This window comes from Chiroxiphia lanceolata, chromosome 9 (genome assembly GCF_009829145.1).
Source record: "Chiroxiphia lanceolata isolate bChiLan1 chromosome 9, bChiLan1.pri, whole genome shotgun sequence".
NCBI lineage: Eukaryota > Metazoa > Chordata > Aves > Passeriformes > Pipridae > Chiroxiphia > Chiroxiphia lanceolata.
In genome coordinates, this window is record NC_045645.1 from 14,692,647 (window position 1) to 14,720,410 (window position 27,764).

The 27,764-nt window shown below is 37.0% G+C and overlaps 1 protein-coding gene and 1 long non-coding RNA gene across 4 annotated transcripts; one reads left to right on the top strand and one right to left on the bottom strand.

The window, feature by feature from the left end:
* Positions 1-252: 252 nt before the first annotated feature.
* On the top strand, positions 253-27,504 carry WDR63 (WD repeat domain 63). Of its 3 annotated transcripts, none has more exons than XM_032697147.1 (24): positions 253-383; positions 4,915-5,033; positions 5,945-6,064; positions 6,265-6,303; positions 9,365-9,546; positions 10,096-10,200; positions 11,031-11,174; positions 12,539-12,738; positions 12,997-13,113; positions 13,750-13,940; positions 14,866-14,990; positions 15,093-15,182; positions 15,611-15,727; positions 17,941-18,069; positions 19,961-20,016; positions 21,432-21,540; positions 22,287-22,374; positions 23,052-23,182; positions 23,995-24,058; positions 24,441-24,571; positions 25,188-25,392; positions 25,804-25,895; positions 26,572-26,705; positions 27,286-27,504. In XM_032697147.1, the coding sequence occupies exons 3-24, from the start codon at positions 5,959-5,961 to the stop codon at positions 27,290-27,292; spliced, it is 2,562 nt and encodes an 853-aa protein (XP_032553038.1). In that variant the 5' UTR covers positions 253-383; positions 4,915-5,033; positions 5,945-5,958; the 3' UTR covers positions 27,293-27,504. The 3 variants fall into 3 exon arrangements, with proteins under 3 accessions (XP_032553038.1, XP_032553040.1, XP_032553039.1); XM_032697149.1 differs by having other exon boundaries at positions 25,807-25,895; XM_032697148.1 differs by lacking the exon at positions 4,915-5,033.
* Positions 12,990-15,187, bottom strand: LOC116791313. Its single transcript, XR_004358687.1, has 3 exons — positions 15,073-15,187; positions 13,883-13,994; positions 12,990-13,081 (listed from the first exon to the last, which is right to left on the bottom strand). It is a non-coding gene; the product is annotated as an uncharacterized LOC116791313 (long non-coding RNA).
* Positions 27,505-27,764: the final 260 nt, after the last annotated feature.

Below are 27,764 nucleotides of genomic sequence, written 5' to 3' on the forward strand. Positions count from 1 at the left end.
AATCTTCATATTAACAAATCGCATCGAATCACATAACCCTACATCCCAGCTGGAGACGGCCCCAGCATTGCCCGGAGATAATGCCGAGGTGAAATTGGGGCGGGGGTCCGTGGGCGGCTTGGCTGCAGAGGGAGCTCCCGCCGCCGGCTGTCGCCTACAGCCCCCATCATGCCCCGCGCCCCAGAGTCCTACCGCCGGCGCGTCCTCCGCGCACAGCATGCTGGGACAGGTAGTTCTTGTCCCCCGCGCCCCTGCGGCTCCGCCTGCGGGGGGCGGGCTGGGAGAGCAGGGTGCTGATTGCCTGTCCGAGCCGTCAATCATGGCCGGCCCGTCGCCATGACAACCGCCCGCCTCCAGGGACGCGCCGAGCCGGGTCCGCGCAGGTAGGGAAGGGAGGGAGCGAAGGGAACTGCGGGGACCCGGCAGCGCTGGTGGAAGCGGGTGAAAGATGCTCGGCTTGAGAACACGGGCAGCAACCGGCAGGGAACAAACCGCGACTGCTCCGTGCAGCCGAGCCGCCCCCGCCGTCTCTTTCCCAGCAGCGAGCCCGAGGCAGCGCCTTCCCCCGCGCCCGGGCTGGGGCGGGCAGGGCCCCGCGGTGGCTGTGCCAGGGGCTGGGCGGTGCTGGTGAGGAGACTCGGGCTGCAAACGCTCCCCCAGCCCCTCCGTGCTGCTGCAAACCCTCCGAAAATCCGCTCCCCGTTCCCGTCTCCCTCATGGTCTTGTTCAAGCCACCCAGCTCTCACATTTTGAAGACAAGATTATTATTTTCCTTATCTTTTCTATTTAAAAAAATATTAATAAAGTCTTATCTAGTGCAAATCTTTACAATATAACGTTTCTGGTTCGTGACAAGTCATGACAAGGCAACATATGCTACCGTTTGTTATGTTTGATCATGTTATGGCAACTTCAACATCATACTTGGTAACTTTTGAAGTACCGACCAAATTGTTACAAAATTTTAATAACTTAGACCAGCTGTACTGGCTCATACCAGAAGTTCTGTCTGGTCAAGATTACAATAAAGCCATACTTCCTCCCTCTTTTGTTGGATTTATGGTTTCATTTCTATAGCCAGATGTATTATCATTGGTTTTAGTAGCCCTCAGTTTTTCATCTGTCAGTTTGCCCTGTTACTTTTTGATATTGTGTACTTCTGGCAGCTGTCCCGTCCACAGGCAGTATATTCCATAATTCAACCACCTATTGTGCAATGAAATACTTCTGCAGTCCTTTTGTTTGTTTCTAGTCTGTCCCTCAATAAGCTCATGTGATGTCAGCTAGATTTTGTATTGGGAAAGACCGGGAATAATCATCTCCTGGTCTCTTTTTCCATGTCTCTTTTGATTTCACTGACTTCTATCATATCCTCTTCAGGCTAAAAAGAATCCTGGTTTATTCCTAGTGCAAAACATGTTCTATGTCTTCAATCGTCCATGTTATACCTTTTCCAACTCTATTCTCTTTCTCTATGAGTGGAAGAAAGGAAAAGATGTGGAACACAGTCAATGTTCTCATGAAGTTTTCCGTTTTGTTCTCTATGCCTTTCTCGTTAATTCTTAACCTAATTTTACATGTATTGTACTTACCGTCCCAGATACTCTACACCTACTGGTTTCTATCAAATAACAAAATAACTTGGTTCAAGTAAGTCTAATTTAATGAAGTTTTATGTGCGAAATCAGGTACATTTAAATAGAACTATTTATATGCTGAAATGATTTGGCAGTTGCCAAAATTTCAGCTTTACTCTCTACAACTTATACAATGAAGTGGTGTTCAAATATGCACAAGCATTATTAATAATGCAAACTTTAGATATTTGTATTATTTGCTCTTCATGTAGAGCAAAGTAGAATAAATTTAATTAAAGGGAACACTGTATCTGAATTTCTGGAGAGAAAAAGTAATTCTCAAGATGGTATTTTTAACATCTTAATGTTCCTAAATGTTTACTGACAGAAATGTGATTTTTAGTTTGGTAGTGACACAACAACAATAAAAAAACCCAAGTAGCACATATTTTTGATCATTTCCTTGTCGTGCTTTTGGAAAGTGGACATGCATTTAATTCTTCCAAATTATAGTAAATTACAGCTCTAAATTAGAAATGCACACAAACTTGACCTTAAATCATCCAATTAGGCAACTAATTAATCATTCTGTGTCCTCAAATCAGACAGCATCTTTTTTAGTACTAATAGCTAATTAACTTCCTCCTTTTGCAGTACCTAGCAACTTCATGGGTTTGTTTTATAACTGTAAATGTTTCAGTACATTAAATGATTAGGAGAACACTTTGATCTTATTTTTTCTTTTAACCCTAATGTTCAAAATATTACAGCCATCTGTAAATAAATTAGTCTGTAAAATGTCAAACAAAGTTGCCAAATATTTGCTTGGGTTTTACCAGTTAAATAATGTAACACTGTGTTCCACTGAAATACTGCTGAAAAATTAGACTGAACATATTTAATGGATTCTTAATATAGTTATTTTTTAAAAATAAAATATATGGCAATATTTATGGCAGTTGATTTTGCACTTTTAAAACTTTCAAATTATGTTAATTTAAATGTTGCTTCCAACCTCTTCTCAATCACAGAATCATGAATTTATATAAGCATAATGGAAATACATAATATATTTGCATGTTTCTGAACAAGTACATGTATTAGAATCCTTTCTAAATAAGCAATATAGAAATATCCCTTAGAGGATAGGAACTAATCTTAGATTAAAGAATTAATTTTTTGGTCATGTTTTCAGACAGTCCACTAATATAGACTCTGATTTTTTTTCATGGCTATGTTGATAGTATTTAGTACTCTGTGCAAAAACTTAGTGAAAAAACCAAACTCTCTGAAATAAGAGGTAACTTCTGAAAATACTAACGTTTAACTTACGCATTAGAACTTTTGTTCCTTTATTTCTTTCCTGGAAGAGGAGGGGTGCAAAAGGCTGCTCTTCAGTACCCATTTTAAAGTTCTCAATGTGTGTTGGTTTCCTGAAGGGAGCACCTGGGGGTTACCATATTCCTGCGTAAAAACCAGCTTTGCATATATACTTAGTAAATGGCTATGGGCCTGATTATGCTTCCAGAGAAGTTTCTAGAAGCTCTGCCTTTGCTTTCTCTGGAGGCCTTACATGTTTCCTAACCACTGACAATCGTGTGCCCACAGGATGGCAAATGGGCAGAGGCGATATGGTATTAGGGATATTGTAAAAGGAGATAATTGCTTTTGTACTTTTCTATCTGCTTTCCAGCTGCGGAGGTCTTGTACATCCCAGAGGAAACTACAAACAGCCCCATTGATTGCTGTATTCATTTGCAATCCTTAAACAGGGGTACTTTTCATATTAACATATGCAAATACACACACCAGTCACTGACACCAGCTTCACCACCACTGCCCTTATCTGCAGTGCTGCGTGTACCTCTATACCTCATTCTTCCAATGAAGGAGGAGAACTGATTCCTAGGAGACAATTTTCAAAAGTTTTAACTGTTTTTATAAGTAAAATATACTTGAAGTCAGTCGAAGGAAAAGGGATTTTTTACTTGCAAGTTGTTTTGCTAAACATAGGCATGTGACTTATCTCAGCCTTCTCAGTGTTTCCTCCATTCATATGACTTAGGGTTTAAGATACTCAGAGGAACTCACTCAAAATTTCCAAACCAGCTTTGTAGCAGTGGATAATTATGAAATGGTGAAGTAAGAAATTGTGACCGGAATATATATGAGAAGGTTCGTATTGGCCTTCAACTAATTTCTAAAACAGCTGTCGTCTCCTCCTGTTCTGAAGGGCTTCTCTTACACAGAGGCATAAAGGTTGGTTTCAAGTTAAAAATAGTCACAGAATCCATTTATAAAATGGGTCACAATTTTTGTATGTAAAATAGACAAGAAATTGGATAAGAAATAGCTTTGTGCCTTTTTTGCTTTTTAAATAGGGAAAAATTAGTCTCTTTTAACCATCTGAATTGATATGCACTCTAAGTGAGGTAGGCCTAAGTGTTTCAGAACTATAAACTAAGCATATTGTTCAGTGTAGAGGCTCCTTTGAAAGATTATAACCATGGAAATATATTGAATATTACACAAAAATATATTAACAGTGTTTCTAGTCCTGTATTTGATGAAAAGACTATGAAAATGAGGGCAGTAAAAACTCCTAACTTTCTCCTTACATTCATTATATATGACTTGTGGAGTTTTTAACTTTCCAAAAACATCATCCTGTGCAAGGCAAATGTTTCAGAATTCTGAAACATCAATTTGTTTTGCATTGGTATTGTCATTGCTTTTTGGAAGACGCAGAAGATCAAATTGCTACAGTTCTTCAAACAGATTAATGAAGGGAGCTGCATTTGCCATAATCAAGAGAGATTAAATAACAGAGAAATGCACTAACATACCATGGATGAAGCTTGTCACCTGTGATCTGCAAGATCCACCATGATACAGAAAAGAGTCTGAGGATTTATAGAGTACATTTTTCTATTTTGATTGGAGTGAAAAAGAAAAATGTATAACTACAATACAAATGTCAGACTCTGCTCCCATCAAAGTCGACAGCAAAATTTACCTTGAATTCATGGGAGGTTAACATTTATCCCAAACCCAGGCTGTACAACTAAGCTATAATCCATGGCCTATCTTGCCATCAATGGCCATCCCCAAACTAAAATTCAGATTGAAAGCTAAAATTATACTGCTCGCTTCTGGAGTATTCGAGAATTTTGTTACAAAAGAGTGAAACACTGTTTCTCAGCCAGGGTATGCCACTGAAATCGAGAATGCACAGACCATGGCGTGTTTGTTTTAACACTTACACTATTTTAGGCTATTCATAAGGAAACTGTCAAGACAGAACATTTATTTTATAAACTCACATTTTCACCTTTAGCGTCTTGAAGTAATTGTGCTGTTCATGTGCACGGGCAGACAGGCTGTAGCTCCTGCAAGAGCTCATCAGAAGTAGTTATATCATCCAGCGTTCTTGAAGGTGCTGTCTCTTTCTGTCCTGTAAGTGCATCTACTTTCCTCTTGTTAGTGTTAAAATTGTAATAGCATCCAAATACTGTAGGTGCTTTGTAGACATTTAAAAAATTCTTCCTCTCCCACTCATTTTATGGGTTTAAAAAGTGTGAACATGGAAGAGGCAGGACACAAAATGAGAGCCCCGTTGTCCCCATCCCGGCTGAACACCTTTGGCTGTTCAGTAATATCATCCAACAATTTTCAATACCTCTAAGAGAATTTGGGCCATCCGGATTTAGCTGTTCTGTCAGCTGCTATGTGAGCATCTCCCACATGATGGTGCTGTCCGGTCTGTACGGCGGGCAGGCTGAACTGCATTTCCTTCTTGCCATGGAACTGAGCCTTTCCTGCACGACTGTTCTAATCCTTTTTCTAGATACTGGGAAGAAGGAGAGTAAATGAAACAGGAGTAGCCTGCTATGCAGTATCGTCTCCAGTTGTGTGGTTGCTACATGTAATTATGCATACATCTTTCTGAGTTTGTCCTCCACAGACCTACACTGAAAAATAAACTGGAAATAGAAATGCTTTGTGCAGCTGAGTAATGATTTACACTTAAGGACATTGGGACAAACATTTGTAACTGATAAATTTTCACCCACGCTTTTCCCACTGTAGCTCAGGTCCTTAGCTTTCTGTAAGGGAAACCCCTCTCCTAATTTAACCTGGACAGATGAACTTCTTCCATCTATTAGATAAAAATACAGCTTATGATTTAAAATTATGAAACATACCTTTAGCTGCATATGAAAATATTACTATATGATACATATATATATAATATATATATATTACTATAATGATAAGCTACATAAAATCATGAACCAAATGTTCACTCATACAAGGCGTATTCTATTGTCTATTTAAAATTATTGATGATGTGTATCTTTCTCCAGAGAAATCTGGAAAAATGTCAGAAAATCTCACATCCAGCAAAGGTCCAAAAACCTCGGCAAAGAAACAGAAAGGTGGAAACAAAGCTAAGGAATCTTCAAAAGGAAAAGGAAAAGAGCTTGGTATGTAAAGTCCAGCAGTAATGGAATAAGCAGCAATCTGGTCTCCCATGAAAGCTACTTTAATTATTTTGGCCCCATGCATTAAAAAAAATTAGAATATGCTGTTTTTTACAAATAACCAAGAGAGCTACAATTACTGGTTATAATTTTGTAACCATCATACAGAACATTACTGATAACACCACGTCATTATATTTCAGATGAAAAAGATGAAGCTGATCTTTCTATGGCCAGTATAGGTAAGTGCTGTGATGACTATGCTTTAAAGTAGTAGTTCTGGAATACTCAAGGCATTTTGAAGCTTCAGTGTTACTAATGGCAGGGAATAATAAGGAAAGTTTTGGGGGTTTTGGGTTTTTTTAAGAATGAGAAAATTTACAAACTATGAAGAAACACAGCTATTGCAGTAGTGATTACAGTGGCTCTGAGTAGGAAAGAGATAAGGGTTTGTAGAGGAGGTTTTTATCTTGGGTTGAGAGGAGTTGGGATCACAAGAGAATTACAGGGTGCAAAATCTTTGCATTTAGTAATAGTTAAGCAATTGAAAGAAAAACATGAAATATTTTTATAATTTTTTTATCTTTGTCAAATAATTATTAAATTTGGTGAGAAGATGATTTTAATATATCACTTGTGGTTTTTTATCATAGGTGCCAATAGACATTGATAACATAATTTGTTTTGCAGGGGAAAAAATTCACCACTTAAAAGTCAGATGATATCAAGCATTTGTTTTGACTTATGTGCAAGAAAAGTTCAGTTTTAAGCATGGCCATAGTTAAAAATATGTAATTATTTGAATGTAAATATATTCTTTTTTCTTAGACATCAGATAATTTTCAGTGGGTTTTTATTTTTCATATTTCTGGTTGGATTTTACTTCTGACCTAATTTGTGCAATTTTTCCTCAGATATAACTTAAATTGATGTCAATGTAAAATTTATCTTTGGTTTACAGGAACAGCCTAAAGGGCTGTCTTATTAATTGGCTTGTACAGCACAGCTTTTATTGTTAAAAGCTAAAATGTACTTTCAGTGTTCCAGGAGATACTTAGTCAGTAAGACAGAATTGTACCTCCACCTACTGGCAAATAAAGTTAGAGCTCTAATAGCTAAACTACTGCTAGAAAGGTGTTGCTAAAGCAGGACAATAACACTAGTGTAAGCAGGCAGTGTCTGTGCAGGATTTAAACTGCATGCATGGTATCTTCTTAGCATAAGACTTGTAAGTGTTCTTTGCTTCTCCTTAAAGTTTCTTGGTTCTTTGTGAAGTTCTCATAGCACTAAGAACTGCTGACTTACAAATTATACAAGTACAATTTACTATTAGAAAAATAATGTGAAGCCTATGATCAGATATTACACACCTTTTACTGGAAAGAAGTATTCAATAAAAATGTTTACAGTAATAAGAATTCCAGTATCAGCTCCTTATATTACAGATTCTGTTAAAAATCATATTCTGTAATATAGAATTTTAGTTCCTTGGACTAAAAGGTGTACATATTTTATTTTTGTTCATTACTCAGCTTTTTAACTTGGACTTACAGCAATAGAGCACTGGAAAAAATAGACTATCTGTTTTAGTCTGTTTCCTGATTTTGTATTTTCTGGAAGCACCCACACAGAAATCCTGGAACTCTCCAAGATATCAAAAAGGGAAGACATGGAATATTGATTACAGCTTGTGAGGAAAGTGAACAAATGGACTGTGCATGCTACAAAGAGATTGTATGTGCTAAAAAATGACTAGTGAACACTAAGTAATCCATACTTGGCATAGTGTAGCCATGTACCAGAAACATCATGCATGTAATTAATTTTAGTGATGATCATAGCAGAGCAGATGCAGTGGAGTAGCAGCATTGAAAGATTTTAAAGGATAAATGTCAGATTCATCCAGCATTATGCATTATGCGATAGGATTGTGCAGAGATTTAGCTCCCCAAATAACAGAGATTAAGGAGGATTTAGCATTTTGTCAGTCTTTGTTGGCTTAGGTTAGAGATGACTTCTCAAAACACGCTGACACAGCTGGTCATAATCATCATTTAGGTATATGAACTTCTCTTTAAGGCATACACAGAGGAAAAACACCAGAGGTGCTGGGAATTAAGATAAAATACTAAGTAACTAAACTAGGAAAAAAGAATGAAACAAAGCTGATAGAAAGTATCAGCTATTGTCACAAGAGCCAGCCCATTTCAGCACATATAAATAGTACATAGTATACATGTCCCTAAGTCCTTTACAGTTTCCAGTTCACCAAAAAGAGGACCGTCTGCTGGCCTTGTCAGGCAGAAGTACAGCAGCCCTCATGAAGAAAGCTCTTAAGTGGCAGCTGAGACGCGACACATGAGTCTGCCAGCAGGGCAGTACTGCAAAGGAGGAGTCTCCTGGCAGCAGGATTCACCTAGCTGGGAATAGAGTGATCTTGACCACAGCTGTAATGTCAGCTGGAAGACAGAACATGTAACATGAGAAAGACCAGTATTACGTACATTACCTTATGTACATACAGCTGACACACACTTAACAGGAAGCACTGTATATTATGTTCAGATGAGTGTTTGCAAAGCACAGTTGACTGGTTGCCTAACTGTATCCAGCTTCACTAAAACCAATGAAGATATCAGTGCTAGAGCTAGGATAAAAAATATCTTGTTCTGAATTAACATGAATGAACCTAACAGAGGTCATGTGTGTAGAAAACAAGAGCTTCCTGTTTTCCAGCAAAGCTGAAAATAAATATCTGGCTTTAATCTTAGTGAACTTGTTTTAGTCTCACTTGCTTTGTGAGAAATAGACTCTACGGCTCTCTGAACTCAATGAGAGCAAGATGAAAGTCCAAAATCAGAAAAGCATCCTTATTTGGGAGAGTATAGAAGCCTCATCTAGATTAAACATTAGCTTAATGTGGGACTGCATTGCAGGGAAGGACTGCATTGTATCTATCCAAGGATTTTCCTAAATCAGAGCCATGCATTCATGTCCTTAATGTATTAAAACCAGTCCATTAATGACTTTTCACTAAAGTTCTTGATCACCTGTTGATCGAGAAGAAAAAAACCAAAAAATTCATATCAGGAAAATCATATTCATTAAGTATGAAACTTGTATTTTAAAAGATTAATAAAATGTAACATAATTTGTATTCTGCCTTCCAAAATACTGAGAATGAAGCTGAGTGATTCAAAGGCATTCTGCTATAAACAGTAAAGACACAGACTTATCGAAGTATATGTGTGTGTTTAACAACACTCTAAACTGTTTATCAAACAATTTTGCTTTCTTTCATAGGCCACCCAGAAATCTTTCCTGTAGTTTTGACTACAAAGACCCAAGAAATTTTTAATTGCCGAGTTGATGAAGATGTCACAGAAGAAAATTGTTTCAAAATTATTAAAAAAGAAGATATCATTCAGGACCTGGAAACAAGAGCTAACATTTCTGATTTCTATCCTGTCAGAAAAGTTGTCCTAGTATGTAGGTTATTTCATTCTCACTTTAAGGCTTCATGCCCTCAGAGTGTATATTCTTCAAGGGAAAATGTCTGCCCTTGTTTGACTCTGTGTAAATACACTAATGCTGTAACATCTGACTGCTATAGGTCATGGACCACTGTCAACTCAAAGTTTCTCATGGCTGTCCATGAACTTTTTTTTTGCTAACTTTAGATTGAAAATATGCTAAAAGTAACATAAATACTATTAGTTTTGATTCCGTGAACTGGCAGAGCTTCACATATTTGGCTTCCCCTAATTCATGGCCTATTTATTGAGAATCATTAAAACAGTTTATTTTCTGTTTAATACTCTGTATGAAAGATTAGTTTTGTCCCAGAATTATTTTTATTACAAAATAAAATCCATCTGTTCTTTTCAATTAGCACATGAAATTCATTGTTAAGACCACAAAATTAATCTAAGATACTAAATTAACACTAGTCATAGCTGTTCCAGTCACAGCCTCATGTTTGTTTTGAATGTTATTTGTTTTCAGTTTTCCACTAATTGTTTTAATTAAAATAGGAATATCCAGGGGAAGAACTTTTGGTAGTTTTTGATGCAAAGTTCCAGTACGGACAAAACTTTTACATTGTTGCTTCTGAGGAGGCCAAGGAAAACCTTGTAAAGGTAAAATCCAAGTATACCACAGCATTGTTTTATCTATGAATATTTCAGAATCTAGTCTCAAACATATACTTCAGGAATGATATTGTAATCATAAGCATCTGATGTTTCTCTAATGGGTAATCTGAGCATGGAAAAATATGTGTATCACTGTAAAAATATCTTTTATACTGAGAAGGGCTGAATTAAATTTTTGTATTTTACTTCAGAGGGCCAGTATTAACCCCATTGCTACGTTTTTATCTTAAGTAGTAATTTTCTTTGCCAAGACTCAGATTTCTCAGACATAAAAATAAAGGACAATACGTTATTTTCAAATAAATATTATACTTATTTTTCACAATATGGGGGGATATATAGTCTTCAAATCATACATTAAAATGTCCTTGATTTCTAAATAGCCCTAGATACATAGAACATTTCCCTTGTGCACTATAGGAGAAGGTTTATAGGAAGATTATATAATTTTTCAACATGAGTTTGTCATCCAGCATCAGGAAATCAGGAGAAGTAGCAATGAAGAAAATTAAACTGCTGTTCCAGCAGAAAATCAGTATAAATTCTTTTTATATAAAAGTGTTTTGCTTTCAAGACAACAGTCTCTGTTTAGTAGTTAAATATTAAACATGTAACATTTACTGGAAAATTCTAATGCACAAATTAATGGGACCTAATCCAGCCCTGCCCAGGGACACAGTATAGCCAGACTCACTGCATTGAGACAAAAGTAAGGAATGTGTGAATGAAGACTGAAAACTGGGTTTCTAGTTCATACTTACATTTCAGTAATAAATTTTTGGAAAAGTAACATTTCTCACTATTTGATGTCACAGCCTCCAGAAACTGCAGAAGAAGAAAAAGAAGAAGATAGAGAGGAAGTTCTGGATCCTTTTAAGCCTCTTGTCCCCAGACCCTGGGTTTCTCTTGGCAGCGAAAAGGAAGTTGAAGAAGAATCTGTTAAAGACAAAGTTACAAAGGTCAGAATCAAGAGACGTTAGTCAAACAAATAAATATAAAACCCCGAAATATATTTTAAGTTCCTTAAAAACAAAAAGTCAGGAAGCTGGAAGCTGTGATCCTAGTTTTGCTTGAGGTCTTTCAAGAAAACCAACAGAGAGAAATAGAGAAATAGCTTCACTTTTAACAAAAACTGAAAGTGCTGTAGAAACTTTTTTTTTTAGACACTGTTCTCTTTAAGTCCTGCAACTAAGGCATGTGAGACTGCATTGAACATAACTACTTTTTAAGGTTTAAGTTCAAAGGTCCTTATCCTCTTTGGTCATTGGCACCTCTGCTGCTTTTTGTTTAATTTACAATGTGGTCAGATTACAAATTGAATTACTGCTCTGTACCCTTGAAGCTCAGTGAACTCTGTTTCATTCCATGGATGGCATTTAAGTAGCATGCAACACTTTTAAGTGTTACTGACTACAAGTGTTACAAGCTGACTTTACAGAAGGACATATTTGATTAATTACATCTACAGATTATACTGAGAAAATTATATGTCAAAAAGTAGATCCACTCACAGCTTTCACCTAACTTGTGATGTGCGGGGCATCTGTAAGCATCTAACTGTCCATCAGTGATTTTTACTCAGTACCTAAATCCCTGCTCAAGAGAGACTGGCTAAGTTTTGGTAGTTCTCAGCAACTGGACATCTTGATTATACTTTAAAAGATGTCTGATTGTTCTAAAGCTAATTCACAGTCACCAAATTTAACACACTGACAGTCCAAGTGTTCTGTATTCTACATTGCTAGCAAGGTCCACTCAAAAGTGCTATGAATCCAAGACAAAGTAATACCTTTCTACTGCCTGAAATCAAGTGCCTACTTCTCTTTGTGGGTAGAAGTCAAGCCTCACTCAAATTTTTGTGAATCTTCTTCAGAGTACTTTTCTCTCCCTAGGTAGTGCAAGGAAAGCTGAAATACCTCACCCAAATTGAGAATTCCGCTAAGAGGGAAGGGCGGAGAAGTTAGGTCTTGGAAGCCTAATTTAGTATTACATAAGGCTTTCTGCAAATTAATCCTTCAATTAAACATGAGATTTTCATATTGCATGAATTAGAAAATGTATTTCTCTTATTCTACTAGCAGTTATCAAAAAATATTACAGCAACTTCTTGTTTTAGAAATACAAACCTGTGTTCTATTACATATGTAGGTTATTTATAAGAGCATTTCAGAATTTCAAAATGCAGAAATGTAAGTTAACTCAGCACAGAAATCATCAATAGAACTAATTGTATGATGATATGAATGCTACCATTTTACAGAATGTTTTTACAGTTTTACAAAAACATTCTCTTCTACTAACCATGGAAATACATCTTTTCCAGATTAAATTCAAGATTTCTCGAGTACGCAGGAAGTTTGGTGCACCAATTGCATTTACTGATAAGAATGCTTCACATGAAACAGAAAGTTACATTGAATGCACCTCTTATGAAGACAAAACTTTCAGTATTAAAATGCTTGAAAAAGATGTGGGGGTGCAAATAGTTCCAAAAGTAAGAGAAGTTAGTACTCAGACAAAATGGTAAGTATGAGAAAATATTTACAAGTTTATTTATTAAGCTATGCACTGTTTCGTAACTAAAATTCTGGAGTTAGTTGCAAACTGATTAATTAATAGAACAAAATGGGATGCTCTGTTTGTATCTTCCTTCTTCCACTCTTTTCCAAAGAGTTTCTAGAAAAAAAATCATACATTTAGTTTTTAATTTCACACACTACATGGGTTTCTGTCTCTGAAATGGTTTCTGTACTTACATTCAAATTTATTCCAACTGGTTAGGACCTATCCAAAAAATGCAGCCACGCAGTATTGTCCTAGGCAGTTCTCAGAGGAAGAGAAAGCAGAGAGTCTGTCATCTGAGAGGCTGAAAGAATTCCTTACATCAGTACACTTAAGGTAAAATTACTGCAGCAATACCCTTAAAGGCTACCTGAAATAATACAGAATACAAGCAAGTACTCGTCTGAGTTGATCATTGGTCTGGTCAAATACCAGTTTTACTTTTTGTTTCTATACACTTTTTTCTCTTGTTTACTATTGTAATATTAGCATATTAATTTTATATTTGTTTCTATGAAAAATTACATAAAGTGTATGCCATATAAATATGAATTATTGTTTTAAATAGATATTAAACTGCTAAAGTTAATAGTGATACATCTTTTCAAACAAACTGCAAAGCTGATCTTTCAAACACTGCTCACTCAAGCAGAGGGTTATGCAGTGAGCAAAGGTGCAGTCCTACATGTCCTCAGTCATGGGACAAGTCCCACTTACACTTTTTGCACAAGAATTGGGCGGTACTTGGTCCACACAGAACTAGAGTTAAATTCTTGGTACAATGGCTATTTCTATTTAAGCGTAAGAGGGTTTCCTTGCAGCGATACATCACTGAGGAATTAAGTTTTTAACTATTGTGGTCACAATTTTGTGTAAAACAAAAGCTGCCTCTTTACAGAAATTTTTGTGATTCTATTACCGAGTAGTCACATCTGGATTATTGAAGCGTTAACTGTTCTTTCCACAAAACAGAGTGGAAATTGCATTGCAGCAAAATGAAATTATGAATGCTTTTTTTGATGACTGGAAGGCCCTAGCAGAAGACAAAAGCAGTTCTGATGGCAAGCCAGATGTTTACCTTAAAGCACACCAATCATTTACCAACCTGCAGTACCTCAAGGACAGAACCATTAGCTGCGTTTGCTGGCATCCGATGGCTTCTGGTAAAGCAGTTACAATACTCATTTGAGTCTTCAATGACGGGTATTATGTGAGAGCTAAAAAATATGCATCTTTCATAAAATTGATCAGCTTTCAAATTTAAAAACAAATCAAAACTAATTTAGTATACCTGTCAGAATTGCTGATTTGAGATGAAATGAAAAATGAGAGACAAATTCTTTGTAGAATTCAGGCAGGAGATAGGCCATGCAAAGTCCTTCACACTAATGTATGAGTGGAGATCATAAGAAAGAGAAATTTCTCCCTTATGAGGCTCACTCAAGCAGGGCTGCAACTGTGCCAGGTCCTTGGGATGGCTCTGCATACCACTGTCCTTCTCCCCAAGGCTGGCTCTTGTAGCATGCTTAACACTTGTGAGGAATGTTACAGCCACGATGGGAGGTGGCTCTGATGAGTGCCAGGGAGCATCACAAGACCTATTAAATGTCAACTCCTGCCCCCTGCTGTGGATTATTGCTCTACACAGCCAGACTTAAAGCCCCACTTAAGTTCTATGTAAATGCCCCCGCTGCACTACCAGCCAACACTGAAGCCTGTGTAGAAAATTAACTGGGCTACAAAAGATTTGGTTTCAAGATGGGTGGCCAGGACTATATGCCTGTCACATCATTTCAGGTGCAGTATTACACTACTGAGGAGCAGCAGCAAAAAAAGCTGAATTTTATCTTGATACTTAGGTTCTATGACTCATTGTTAAATAACTTCACCTTAAGTAACAAAAATAGTTTTTTCAAAGCTGATCTAAAAGAAAAAAAACATGGTTGGTTTGTTTTGGTTTGGGGTTTTTATTTTGCTTTTTTTTGCACTATATTCAGAAGGTATAAATATAAGTCACTCAGAATAATTAACAGTGTGTTGAAACTTGAATTGTGTCTTTTGAGAAAATTAATTTTTTTTCTCATTCAGGGATTATAGCAGTGTCAGCAAGAGAGCAGCTTTCTTATGAAGAGCAAATTAAACTTCCTAAAAAATCACGGCTGCACCGATCAGTAATAGTTTTTTGGAGTTTTTCTGACCCTATCCACCCCCAGGTATTTAACCAAGACTTTTAAATATGCCAAGTGTTTAAATAACAAGAGAAAAACAAATGTTGTGACTGTATTTCTCAACTACCTTGTTTTTCTTCTTTCTAGTTAATATTGGAGTGTCTTGAAGACATTTACTGCTTCCAGTTCAGTCCAAATGATCCAAATATCGTTGCTGGTGGCTGCATCAATGGACAGGTGTTAATTCACTGTTCAAAAATAAAATTGGATATTTCTGTATTTTCTTACAGGATGAAAATAAGGGTGAAGTGATGTACTCAACATCATAGTAATATATAGGGACAGAAGACAGACGTCACAGACTCTTAGAAGCTCTCTTATCCTGGACTGAAGCTATGCCTGGTTATTCCATAGCTAAACCATTATTGTATGATGCTTCTTTGTAGTACTGATAAATAGGTCAAGTTGTAAAGACTTTTTTTTTGAGACAAGTGTAGCCTTTCAGTTGATTGCATCAGACTAAAGAGAAAATACTTTAAAGACTTTACAAATTCTAACACAAAGAGAGAATTTCTTATTTTTCCCTGAACCTCCATGATTTGGAAAAAAATTATTATTAATATACAGGATGAAATAATTTGTATTATACTCATTTCTCGTTGTAGGTTGTACTGTGGGATATTTCTCAACATGGAGAAAAACTGCAAATTAAAAAACCTGTTGCTGATGAAGTCGTCGACTCAGACAGTGAGGCAACAGCAGCGGCAGAAGTGGCAACTAAGGTAAGTCCAGGGGTGATGGTTGGATTGTGCTTTATAGGGACCCGAGGAGATTCATCCGTGGGTCCTGAGGAAGCTGGCAGATGAAATTGCTAAGCCACTATCCATCATTTTTGAAAAATCATGGCTGTCAGGTGAAGCTCCTGATGACTAGAAAAAGGGAAATATAACCATCATTTTAAAAAAGGGTAAAGCAGAAGACCCGGGGTACTACAGACCAGTCAGTCTCACCTCTGCGTCAGGCAAGATCACGGAGCAGATTCTCCTGGAAACTATGCTGAGGCACATAGAAAACAAAGAAGTGATTGGTAACAGCCAACATGGCTTTACAAAGGGAAAATTATGCCTAATAAATCTGGTGACCTTCTATAATGGGGCTACAGCATGGTGGACAGGGGCAGAGGAACTGACAACATCTACTTGGACTTAATGCAAAGCATTTGACACTGACCCGCATGACATCTTGTCTCTAAATTGAAGAGACATGAATTTGGTGGATGGACCACTTGGTGGATAAAGAACTGACTGGATGGCCATGTGCAGAGTTGTGGTCAACAGCCCCTTGTCCACATGGAGATCAGTGAGGAGTGGTGTCCCTCAGGGGTCAGTACTAGGGCTGATCCCGTTCAACATCTTTGTCAGGGACATGGACAGTGGGATCGAGGGCACCCTCGAACAAGTTTGCTGCTGCTGACGCCAACTTGTGTGGAGCGGTCAGTATGCTGGAGGGAAGGCATGGGACATCCAGAGGGACCTTGACAGGTGGGCTGATCCAAACCTCATGTAGTTCAACAAAGTGAAGTGCAAGGTCCTACACCTGGGTTGTGGCAACCCCAGACAAACCTACAGGATGGGCAGAGAAGTGACTGAGAGCAGCCCTGTAGAGAAGGATTTAGGCATGATGGTTGATTAAAAACTCAGCATGAGTCGTCAGTGTGTGCTCACAGCCCAGAAAGCCAACAGGATCCTGGGCTGCATTAAAAGGTGTGTGGCCAGCAGGTTGGAGGAGGTGATTCTCCTCTTCTACTCTGCTCTTGTGAGACTCCACCCAGAGTACTGCATCCAGCTCTGGTGTCCCCAACATAAGAAGGACATGGAGCTGTTGGAGCAAGTCCAAAGAAGGGCCATGAAGTTGATAAGAGGACTGAAGCACCTGCCCTATGAAGACAAGCTGAGAAAGTTGGGGCTGTTCAGCCTGGAGAAGAAAAAGCAACCTTCCAGTATCCGCAGGGGTCCTACAGGGAAGCTGTGATGGGACAAGGAGTAATGGGCACAAATTGAAAGAGAGGAAATTTAGGTTAGATATTAGGAAGAAATTTTTTACTGTAAGGGTAGTGAGACACTGGAACAGGTTGTCCAGGGACATTGTGGATGCCCCAACCCTGGCAGTGTTCAAAGCCAGATTGGATAAGGCTTGAGCGAACTGGTCTAGTGGGAGGTGTCCCTGCCCATAGCAGGGGGTGCTGGCACTAGATGATCTATAAGGCCCATTCCAACCCTTTAACATTCTACAATTCTATGAAATTGAGATAGCAGCTATTAATATGGTAAATGCTTCCATTGTAAACATATTCCAGTGAAGGAAAAATGGGTGAGGGTATCCTGATTCAGAAGAGAAGAGTAGATAATCTCTGCAATGAGAGACTAGAAAGGATAAGAAATCTGATGAGTTCATGAAATAAAACCATTATCACAATATAATTTCTACCTGATTAGTACAGCTTAATAGCTTTACTGCATTTGGTGTGACTTAGGCTTCTATTCTCTAATGGGCACCAACATACTCTCTGCTCTTGCCTTACGAAGCCTATCAAATACAGAGAGTGTTTGTTACTGAATGCAATACTGAAAAGAATTTTAGATGTTTATGGATAGAGAAAAGGTAGCTTGGAAGAGAACAAGATTTCAGTGGAAGAAGACAATAAAGAGGATAATCAGAAGAGAGACCTAAGAGCAGAGGAGAAACTAATAAGTGGATGTGTGCTTGCCTGTGGAGGTACGCTGGAATTGTTTTTGGAGCTTCATATCCAAAGGCCTGTTTTGATACTTTCCTTTTTTTTTTTTTTCCCTAGAGGAAGGTATTAGACCCCTTGAGAGTTCTATAAACTGATCTGAAATACGTGAAGCAGCATTAACAGAATGCAAAGTAATGGTTTTTTGTTTGATAGATCTACTATTTGTAAATACACTGATACCTCTTTTTAAAACATTTCTAGCCATCACCTGTGCAAGTCCAGCAGAGTAGCACAGAGCCACCTCTAGTGAAATACTGTGCAGTCTCTTCCAGAGAGTATAGTCACAAAAAACCAGTAACAGATATACAATGGCTGCCACGTCATTCTGAGGTGAGTTTAAAATTCACTTTTCTTCTTTTTATTATTTTCCTAATGTACTAAGTCAGAAATCCTTGTGTAAACTCAGGAGAAAATATTAAAGCGTCAATTATTTGTAATAGCCTTCATTATTTCTCACTGCATTTAGTAAATATTAAAAACCTGGTGTCTCTTATCCTGTTTGTTGTGCTTCACAACTGTGCTGGGTTCTCAGTCTGGCATAAATCTGCTCATACTGAAAAAAATTTCTGCAACTTTACTGAAAATTATAATTCAAAATTTTAATAAGCCTTCCACATCTAAAATGTGTTAAATTTCTACTACGAACAATCTAGCCTGTCACCAAAAAATTCTGAGAAATAACTTCAATTACCTAAATATCTGGGTACCCAAGAATGGTGGTGTTGCAGTTACCTTCATTGTTCAAGGTGCTACCTGTGTATTCAAAATATTAATTTTCTGTGATGGTTTTAAAACTCCATAGTACTTAGGGTCTTAGTAGTTAAAGGGTCCAACACTGTTGTAGGAGTACTGGATGCTCAATTACCATCAAAGTGTTGCAAATGATTGCTAAATTAATTTGAAATGCAAATGTAGTCAAATAATGACAGTGGAAAAATAGGCCAAGAGGAAGAAAACTGAAATCTTTAAAAGGTTTATGCAAATTTTTAAGACTTTTTAAGGATACTGCAGTCCTTAGCAACATTACCAGAAAAGTGAAGAAAAGGGTACACATATGTCATAAAAAGAAAGCTGATACGACTGTTCATTATTATTTTATGCTACAGTAATACTCATGGATACTAATCAGTACCAGATGTAAAACATGTGGAAAGGGATTGGATAACAGACATTGTTGTGGTTTTTGTTGTTTGGGTGGGGTTTTTTAGTCAAGATTTAGACTGAGAAAGCTGTTTTCATGTTCATCTGGGATAACAGATACAGGAAACCCTGCTTAATAAATAACACTGACAAAAGAATCACTTCATCAGTATTTAGCAACATGTACTGAGACATACTTTTTGTTATATAAACATGGAATATGTATCAGCCTTTGCACGGCAGAGCAGTTTTTATGACACAGTTCCTAAAATCAGTTTTATAATTATATATTAATAAAAATTATTCAAAGTAATATCCAGCACCTAATTCAGCTTTGCCTGGTTGCAAGACTACCATTATCACTCCAGGTAGACAAATTCATGCATGAAAATTAGAGTAGGCCTAACTTGCCATAAAAAATAAAAAAAGTGTAGCTGAAATTTTGCTACATGGTTGATAAGTACAGTTTTAGCCAAAATATATATTTTTCATACACTGGAAATTATATTTGATCAGGGTTCAGCCTATAATAACTTGGTACTCTTGACATCTTTCCTTTATTTTTCTGAGTAACTAAAATTAATTTGGAATTAGCCAATAACTACTTGGTAAATGATAAGTAGTATAAAACCTGCAGAACCCCACACATACAAACTAAACTATTAGTAATCAACATTTGAAGGGATCACTACCATCCCACAGCGAGGTCAAGCCAAGTGGGAAATAAATTTCTCAATGGTTAGCTCTTTGGTTAAACTGCATAAAAGAAGTTAAAACATGGAAAACTAAGGAGGGCCTGACTTGCAGTGGTGCCAGTAAGTATTTATCCTGCTCAGTTAATTTAGAATTTTAGGTGTGTAGCAGGCAAAGCTGATATCAGTTCACTTGAAGTACATTTGTAAAATAGCTTGACTTTATAACTGCAAATTAATAAGTCCTGATTTTAAAACTCTACCCAAGCAGAAACAGGAAATTAATTTCTAGTAACCTGTTTTATGTGTTGAAGTACTTACGTGGCAGAGAGTGGGTTTTGTCTCTCATCTTCTTCTTCCCCTGTAATAATTATTACTGTTATTTTCAGGAGAACCAAAACAGAGGTGAAAATTGCCTGCAGCTTGTAACCTGCTCCCCTGATTGGTATATACAACATATACTCTACAAGATGTCTTCCAGTTGCCTTTGGAAAGCTTTATGGAGCTTAATCCATGATTTAACTAGCACACTTCTGGATTCCTATCAGCATATCCTGAATAGCTGAAATTTTGTATGCAGAAGACAAGCACTTTGCATTCTTGTCCTTTACAGTAATGGCATTAAGAGCTTATTAACTGAAAAACCTTGCATGTATACATTTATATTCTGTGTATACCAGCTTAAGAAGAGTGTTGATCATACATGCATTTGCCTGGAAAGCTAGACCCCTACACTTACATTTGACTGTGTGACATGCACAAAAAACTGTTGAAAGATTCTAAGTCCACAAAAATACTGTAAACTATATTTAAACTTGGAGACTTAGCTGGCAAAATTATTCTGTATGAATCTCCTCTTTTGTAGACTGAATAGTTATGATGGTTATAACCAAATATTATCCTGTGTGAAGGACTGGTAAGGAGACAGAATGCAAAAAATAGAAGTAAATGTTTAGCTTTCATGATGTCAAAAGGCTTGAGGCTTCAACGCTGCATGGCGGGGCTCAATCATGTACTTGTTAGTTACATCAAAGGGAGAGTCAGAGAGAGCAAAATTTGATAATGATGCAAAGTTATTTTTCCTAATCAAATAACAGAGAAGACTTTGAAGAATTAAATTAGAAGAAAGATTGAAAATACTCTTGTTAGTAAGTTTGCAGTGTAATGCAAGTAATACACATAGAAGAAATTATTTTAACTACTCACACACAAGGGTTTCAAATTGAAAGTATTTACCCAAAATAATAAAAGGAAGTCACTGTAATGTCATGCTTGAAGAGCATGGGTCACTGAGCAACTCCTGTTAGAAAAGGGAAGGAGATGTCAGCAATGAGAAAAGTTATCATTGGCTATATCAAATCTCTGAATGAATGTCCAGAGTAGAGCAAAAGGAACAATCAGAAGGCTTAAAACTCCAATGAGATGACAGATACAAGTGAGTGGGACCATTTGCCTTGAATGTCAGCAAATAAATTCACAGACACAAAAATTGGGACTGATCTTTGATTTGGATAACTAGATTACCTGCTACACAGTTCTATCTAGTTCTCTCAACCTCCAGGAATTTCAGCCAGGTAGTGCCAGTAAGTTCACGCAGTAACTGTCCATAAGCAAACTCTATTAACAATATTTAACTACTTTGGTATAATTAACCGATGAAATGGGGAAAAAAGAAATATATTTCATCATAACAAAAGAAGCAATTAAGTATCTAGCATTTGTCTGCTTCTCAAAGCCTCTATTGTTATGTAAGGTTTGAAGATGAAAGGTTAAAAAAACCTCCAAACTTTAAAATGTGTGGAAAATTGCATCTGACTTCAAAATAAAACCAGAGAATAACATTATACGATTATTTTGCAGCTCAATATTATTTTGGGATATTCCGGCCATTGAACATCATGAAAAACCTTCATCTGGTGTTCCAGATACTTCTAAGCATTTAGATCTTTCATGGAAACCTCTCATAAAGGTAGTGTACACAAATATAGAACATAGTGATCAAGTAAAAATGTAGATATGGCCAGAAGTCCATAGAAATGTTGTATTTTCCTTCCCAACTCTAATTTTTTCAGCAAATTGATTTTCTTGTGATTTTCCTTCTGATTATGAAATTAAATACTTCAACATTCCTTTGAAATTTCAATAAAAAGCATTTTTAAAAGCTAATTCATGAGAAACAGCATGACTGCTTCTAAAAAACTGCAGTAGGTGCAAAAGTAGTTGTGTAACTAGTGTTAAGTTCCTGTCAGCCCTTTCAGCAGCTCTGCTGTCTGTCTCACTGGGTCCCAAAGAGTGAAACATGGTCAAACCATAATTACTAGCAAACCAACATTCAGTCTCATGAAAATGGTCAGAGCAGTTTGTGAAAAAAGTGAGGCTGAGAATAGCATTAAGTTAAAAAAGAAAATTATAATTTTAGGTGTGCTGATCTGTGCTGTTCAGAATAGCTGTAACTGGTACAGTTGTTGAACAAGCATGACCACTGGAGCTGGGCTGGGGTATTTTTGCTAGAAACAAAGCAAAATTCTTACAGGAGAAGGATAACACAAAGAGCATTTTATCCATGCTTGTATGTGAGGCAGCAAATACTGTTTGTGGAGTATTACAAACACACTGCAAACTGGAAAGACCTGTTCCATTATAGCAGAAAAAATTTAGACTTACACCTCAAAGATCTGACAAAATATTTTAGCAAATGCACTTTTTTCTGAACAGATAAGTCTGCATGAAGGGGATACCAACACAGAGTATGGTCCCATCAGAATTATCTTAAGGGAACTGCATTATCGTTACAAAACCTCAGGTAACAGTTTTATCACACCTTATTAAGGAAAATATTTTTAATAAGCTTGTATTTCAGTATATACATAATAAAAGCTGAGCAACAAAATGTTGTATAGCTAAAAACATCTGGGGAAAAAGGTTTCTTAAATATACTGGTGTTCAAAGTGCATCCTACATGTACTGACTACACAGATATGCTCATGTACCGAATCCAAACCGAGCAGCTCTGCATACACAGTAACTCTACCCGGTTTCACTCAAAAGCCTGTGCAAGTCCCCCACACAACCTCTTTATCCCTCAAACAGTATGTCCTTTTCAGCCATTGCAGAAAACTATTTTTAGACATAATCCATTCCCTGGAGCAGAGATGTTAGTTCTTGGTTTGCAGCAGCTACAAGCGATGGATAAGGGCAGTTCCCATGGAGACACTGATGCTGTGTAAAACTGCGGAAGAACAGGGTGGTGCTAACGCTAGTAGTTGTCTGGGTATGGGAAGGACTGACTTCAGAGCAGCAAAGGGGAGATTCCACTAGGAAACAGTTAACTTAGAGAACTGCTGTTTTACCTGTCAGTCTTTCTTCATCCCTCCTCTTGAAATTTCCATTAACCACGGATTACCTTTACAAGACAAAGGATTTGCTTGGTCTGATAAATTCCTGTGTTTAACAAATAGATGTAACCATCTTGTTTTCCAGGGAAGGCAAAATCTCTGAGTGCAGTAAAAGCACCTGCCAAAGAGAGCCCATATACAGAGATGAGTAGTTCTTCAAGCACAAATCTAGAAGTGTTAGAGAATATATCCACCAACTTTTTTGTTGGAAATGAAGTAAGTGAAAATAATATATTACCGAGGAAAATGTTAATCTGAGGTATCTGAAAGACTGAACAATTAAATAATAGAGTTTTCACAAATGTATGGGCTTGCATGTTTTCTTCAGGTGTAACTGAAAAGATCTTTCTGAACATGCCACATTTTACTTCCATTTTAATGCTTTTAGTTACATGCTTTAAAAAAATAATACACTTCCAATATGTGGTAGACTATGAACCCTTATTTCAAGGGCAGAATTAGAAGACATTTCCAAAATATGTTGAGCTTATTAGGAACCAAACAGTATTTCCTTATTCCAGAATGCATAAGATTAGTAGTATTTTTTTAGTGTTTTCCCGAATGTCAGGTGTAAACACTAATACTACAGTTTCCCCCCAACTTAATTTTACTTTAAGAAGTCCCAGATGTTCACAGCCCTTCACCTACCCTATGCATCTAAAATTAAAAAAATCTTTCCCAGTTTTGAGTTCATATGGAAATGAAAATTTGGCTTCTAGCTACCTTTTTGCTTCCAGTCACATTTTCCTCAAATACTGGAGCAAAGTATGAACTATAAAAAACAGGCCCCTAATTCTGCAGGAAGGACTGCTTACATATATGATGATGAGTAAAGCTGTTTTGGCAATACATAACTGAAAAATGGTGATGCAAAATTTTTATGTTTTCAGTCATCGGCTGCGAATTCAGTTTTTAATTTACTCGGATCGTATTTAATGATGGTTATAATTAAGTAAAGTTAGAAACAACTTTGATAAAAGCCACTAAGCTCTAACATTAGGATTTACTTGGTTTTTCTGGCATTACAGGATGGAGTAATTGTTTATTCTGACTGGAAAATGAAAATTGATACTAATTCGGCAAAACCAGTTAGTAAGTTCAAGTTTCTCAATACCTGTTTAAACTTTACTATATCGCTAGCTTTAAAATATTTGCATCTATACTCTGCCTTTTTAAGGTTCTTGCTCATCAGCTCTAATAGTCTATCTCACTGATGACAATGGGATTTAGCAGGACACCCTCAAAAGTGCAAGCAGTTTAGCTGGCATGACAGAACAGCACAACCCTCTCTAGTCTCACAGTGCATCACTATGCACCTATTGTCACAAATCATGGAAATAATTAGATTTGCAGTAGTTCCAATTGTGAGCAATAAAATGAGGCTAGTATCTGCAAAGCCTGTGCTGGGTCCTGCGCTCTTGTTTCTTGATCACTAAGGCACAAGTTACAAGCAACTGCCTTTTTCATCCATTAGGTCAGCAGCAGACTCAGAAATACAGCCTTCACACTGAAACTATCAACACTCTCCAGAGATCTCCATTTTTTAAAGACACTTTCCTAAGCATTGGGGGCCAGAATTTTGCCATTTGGAAAGAAGGGGTTACAGTAAGTTAATTTAACACAGCTGTAATTCACATAATTCATAGATATACAAGACAGAACTATAAAAGACTCTGAGTCTGTATTTTCAGAAATGTTTGTAAGTCACAAAGCTTCATAGTTTAGAAACGAATCAGGTATAAAAGAAGCTTCTATAAAAAGACCTTCAATTCTAACCTTGTAAAAACTGTAGCTTCTCAACTATTTATTTCTGCTGCTAGGGAAACTAAAGAATAAAGGAAACGTGTACTTAACAAGTCTGAAGAACTTGTATTTTAGGACGAAATTTTTTCATCATGTGAAGACAAAAAAACATGGGTTTTTTTTACAGTTCCTCTCATGTAGGAGTCCAGGTTAACTGCACCTGACAAAATCTCCAGACCACAGGTTTTAACAGCAGATAGACAGATTACCTTAATAGTCTGTAAGTGACATACCAGGTTTTTTACTTCCCCATAATTCTGTTTATCTGCAGAAGGTGATACAAATCTTGCCATTGACAAAAGTTTTGTAATAAGATCATTTAAATTGTGAGCATTCTCCAATGACAGGAGATCTGAAGGAGTGAATTGATAGCACTGTTTGATTGTTGGATCTATCTTTGTTTTCACAAAAAATTAAGAATGGACCAATCCTTCAGTCAAGCTGCTCTGCAGGAAGATACACTGCAGGACAATGGTCCTTAGCAAGACCAGGAGTTTTCTTCATTGGCAGAGACGACGGAAATCTAGATATTTGGGACTTACTGAAGAAAACTCATGAGCCATCTCATTTCCAGAACATCTCCAAATCAGTCATCACTTTCATCAGCCCCTGGACTGCCTCACGTATGTTGATGGTGACTGCACTTTATTGTGCTACCCTGTTTGCAAACTGGCCCGTGACTCCAAGGCACATAAATCTTATTACAAACTCTCTTATATAAGTACACACTTCCACTAATTTAACACTGTACATACAAAACTGCATACATCAGTTCTAAGTGTACTATCACAGCATAAAAGCAACTGAAAACATTTAACTAAGAAAGAAAAAGTCTGATAAAAAAATAAACTTTAAAGGGAATTTCAGTTGTTAATAAAATAAGAGAGAAATAAGTCTGCCTTTTTTGCTGCAGTGAACAATAAGCCAAAATGACCAGAACAAAAATGAACCCTCTGTAGATTGTATTTGGGTGGAGGTTCATGTTGCTGTTGAAATTTGGATTGTTTATATGTTTTTTGTCAAATGTCTTTCAGCGGAGCAGCATTTTTTAGCTGTTTCTGACGATCTTGGAGTACTGCATGTTTTGGAAATCTGTCAAACACTAAGTCATCCTTCGAGTAATGAGGTTGGTGAGAATTTTTATTAATCTCTGACACTTTATCCTGAAAACTCCCAGCAGAGAAACAAGCCTGCCTGGAAAAAGTTGCCTTCAAATGATGGCAATCAATTTGAGATCAGAATGGCCATATTCTCCAAAGATCACCTGTAGCAAAGCTGGCTTTGCACAGAGCTCAGATAGGAATCAACTAAAGGAAACCTCAGCAACATTTGGTAGAATTCCACTGCTCCAACCTCGCTACATGAAAACTTCAGCATTTTTTGCCACACCCATAAAATGACACCTGGTTTCATGCATTAAAACAATGCTATAGAGTTCATAGTAATGTAAATATACTGAATTCCTTTTTCTTTACACCTTCTTGTCCAAATTTGCGTCCACTTTTTCCCTTTAAATTTAGTACTTCAATTTACATGTCTTCATATCTGGTTCTAGTTTAGTGAAAGCACATTTTGCAAACTGTTCCTAGCATTCCCACTCATTCATGCGCTTTTGAAATAAGGACTATCTGTACCGTGGCTGAAGTTGTTCACATCTTTATATTGTTTTGCTGCAAATTATTGAGATAAATAGAGATATTTATATTCCCAATATAGATAAACTAATAACACTGTTCAGATCATCAGCCATAGATCTGTGTCTTTGGGCACGTAATGACTCTTGTTTGTCATTGTGTTAACAGCACGCCAATGTACTTGATTTCTTTGAAAGAGAAGTCAAATACCTGAAGTACTGTGAACAAGAGTTTCAAGAGTATCAAAAGTTTCAAGCCAAAACAGAACTGAAATGGAGCTGGAGGCACAGAGAGAAAAAACAGTATGTTGTATTTAGAATTAAGAAAATTTTCTGTTTCTTTGGGTCTTTAAAACACACCTGTTTTGCTAGACAGGATTTCCCCTAGTATTTTCAAAAATCAGTATGGATGTAATTAGAATAGCTTAGCAGCTCTTTATTTCATATTTACAGTTCTTAAGAATGGAAAAAATGGTCCTAGTTCATGTAAGCGCAGTTCTTGGTCAAGTGAAACCCCTGCAAGAGCATTAAAGCCTACGGACATTTAACAACTATAAATTCACTTTTCATTTTACATGAGTTACTCATTCAGAAAGTTACATTTTTGCCAACTTCCCTATAAACATTGCTCCTTCAAGCAGGGATGACTCCAACCTCCTGTTCTTTACTCACATAAGGATTTTTCTATACATTCTTTGGTAAATGGTGTAACAATTCTAACAACTAAACTGCCATTTCTTTGGTTGGTTGCTGTAGCCTCAGGTGATGCCTATTTTCATTAATTTGTGACAGCACTGACATAACCCACTGGAAAGCAATGGGGTTGCATACAGGTTTCAAAGCTTAACAGGGCATTATGGTGTGGTGTGTTTTTTTCCTTCAGAGTATGACTACTCTACAGAAAACAAGAGATGGAGGAGCAAGAAAACTGTGTTTCTGGACCTAGAGAAGCAGATAATATTGGATTTAGAGACAAGAAACACTTCCCTCACTGGATACTTAGAGCCCATTATCACCTTTAGAACCAGTGAGCTTTTTATTTGAAGACCTCTATTTCAGCAGAACCTATTTAGCTTTGGAAATAAAGAATCTTGCAGTTGGAGATGTTGTTTCTTAACTTCATCTGTTTGTTTACTCAGTGTGGTTAAAGTACCATTGTTTTGGGCACACTTCCCTCACTATTTTTCATTAGTACAGTTATAATGAATATTCTGTTTAAATAATAGTTTCAAAGTTCTGTCTCTCAGAGGTCTTTCCCAACCTAGTCACTTCTGTGACTCTGAACCAATTTTACTTGCTGTCATCAGAATTACAAAAGAATTGTTACTTAATCCTGGCAAATGCTTACAAACAGGAAACCAA

Coding starts and splice junctions, on each gene's coding strand:
- WDR63 (XM_032697147.1), top strand. CDS start 5,959: ATGTCAGAAAATCTCACATCCAGCAAAGGTCCAAAAACCTCGGCAAAG. Junction 10,201..11,030: donor CCAAGGAAAACCTTGTAAAG/GTAAAATCCAAG, acceptor TTGATGTCACAG/CCTCCAGAAACTGCAGAAGA. Junction 15,183..15,610: donor GTGGCTGCATCAATGGACAG/GTGTTAATTCAC, acceptor TTCTCGTTGTAG/GTTGTACTGTGGGATATTTC.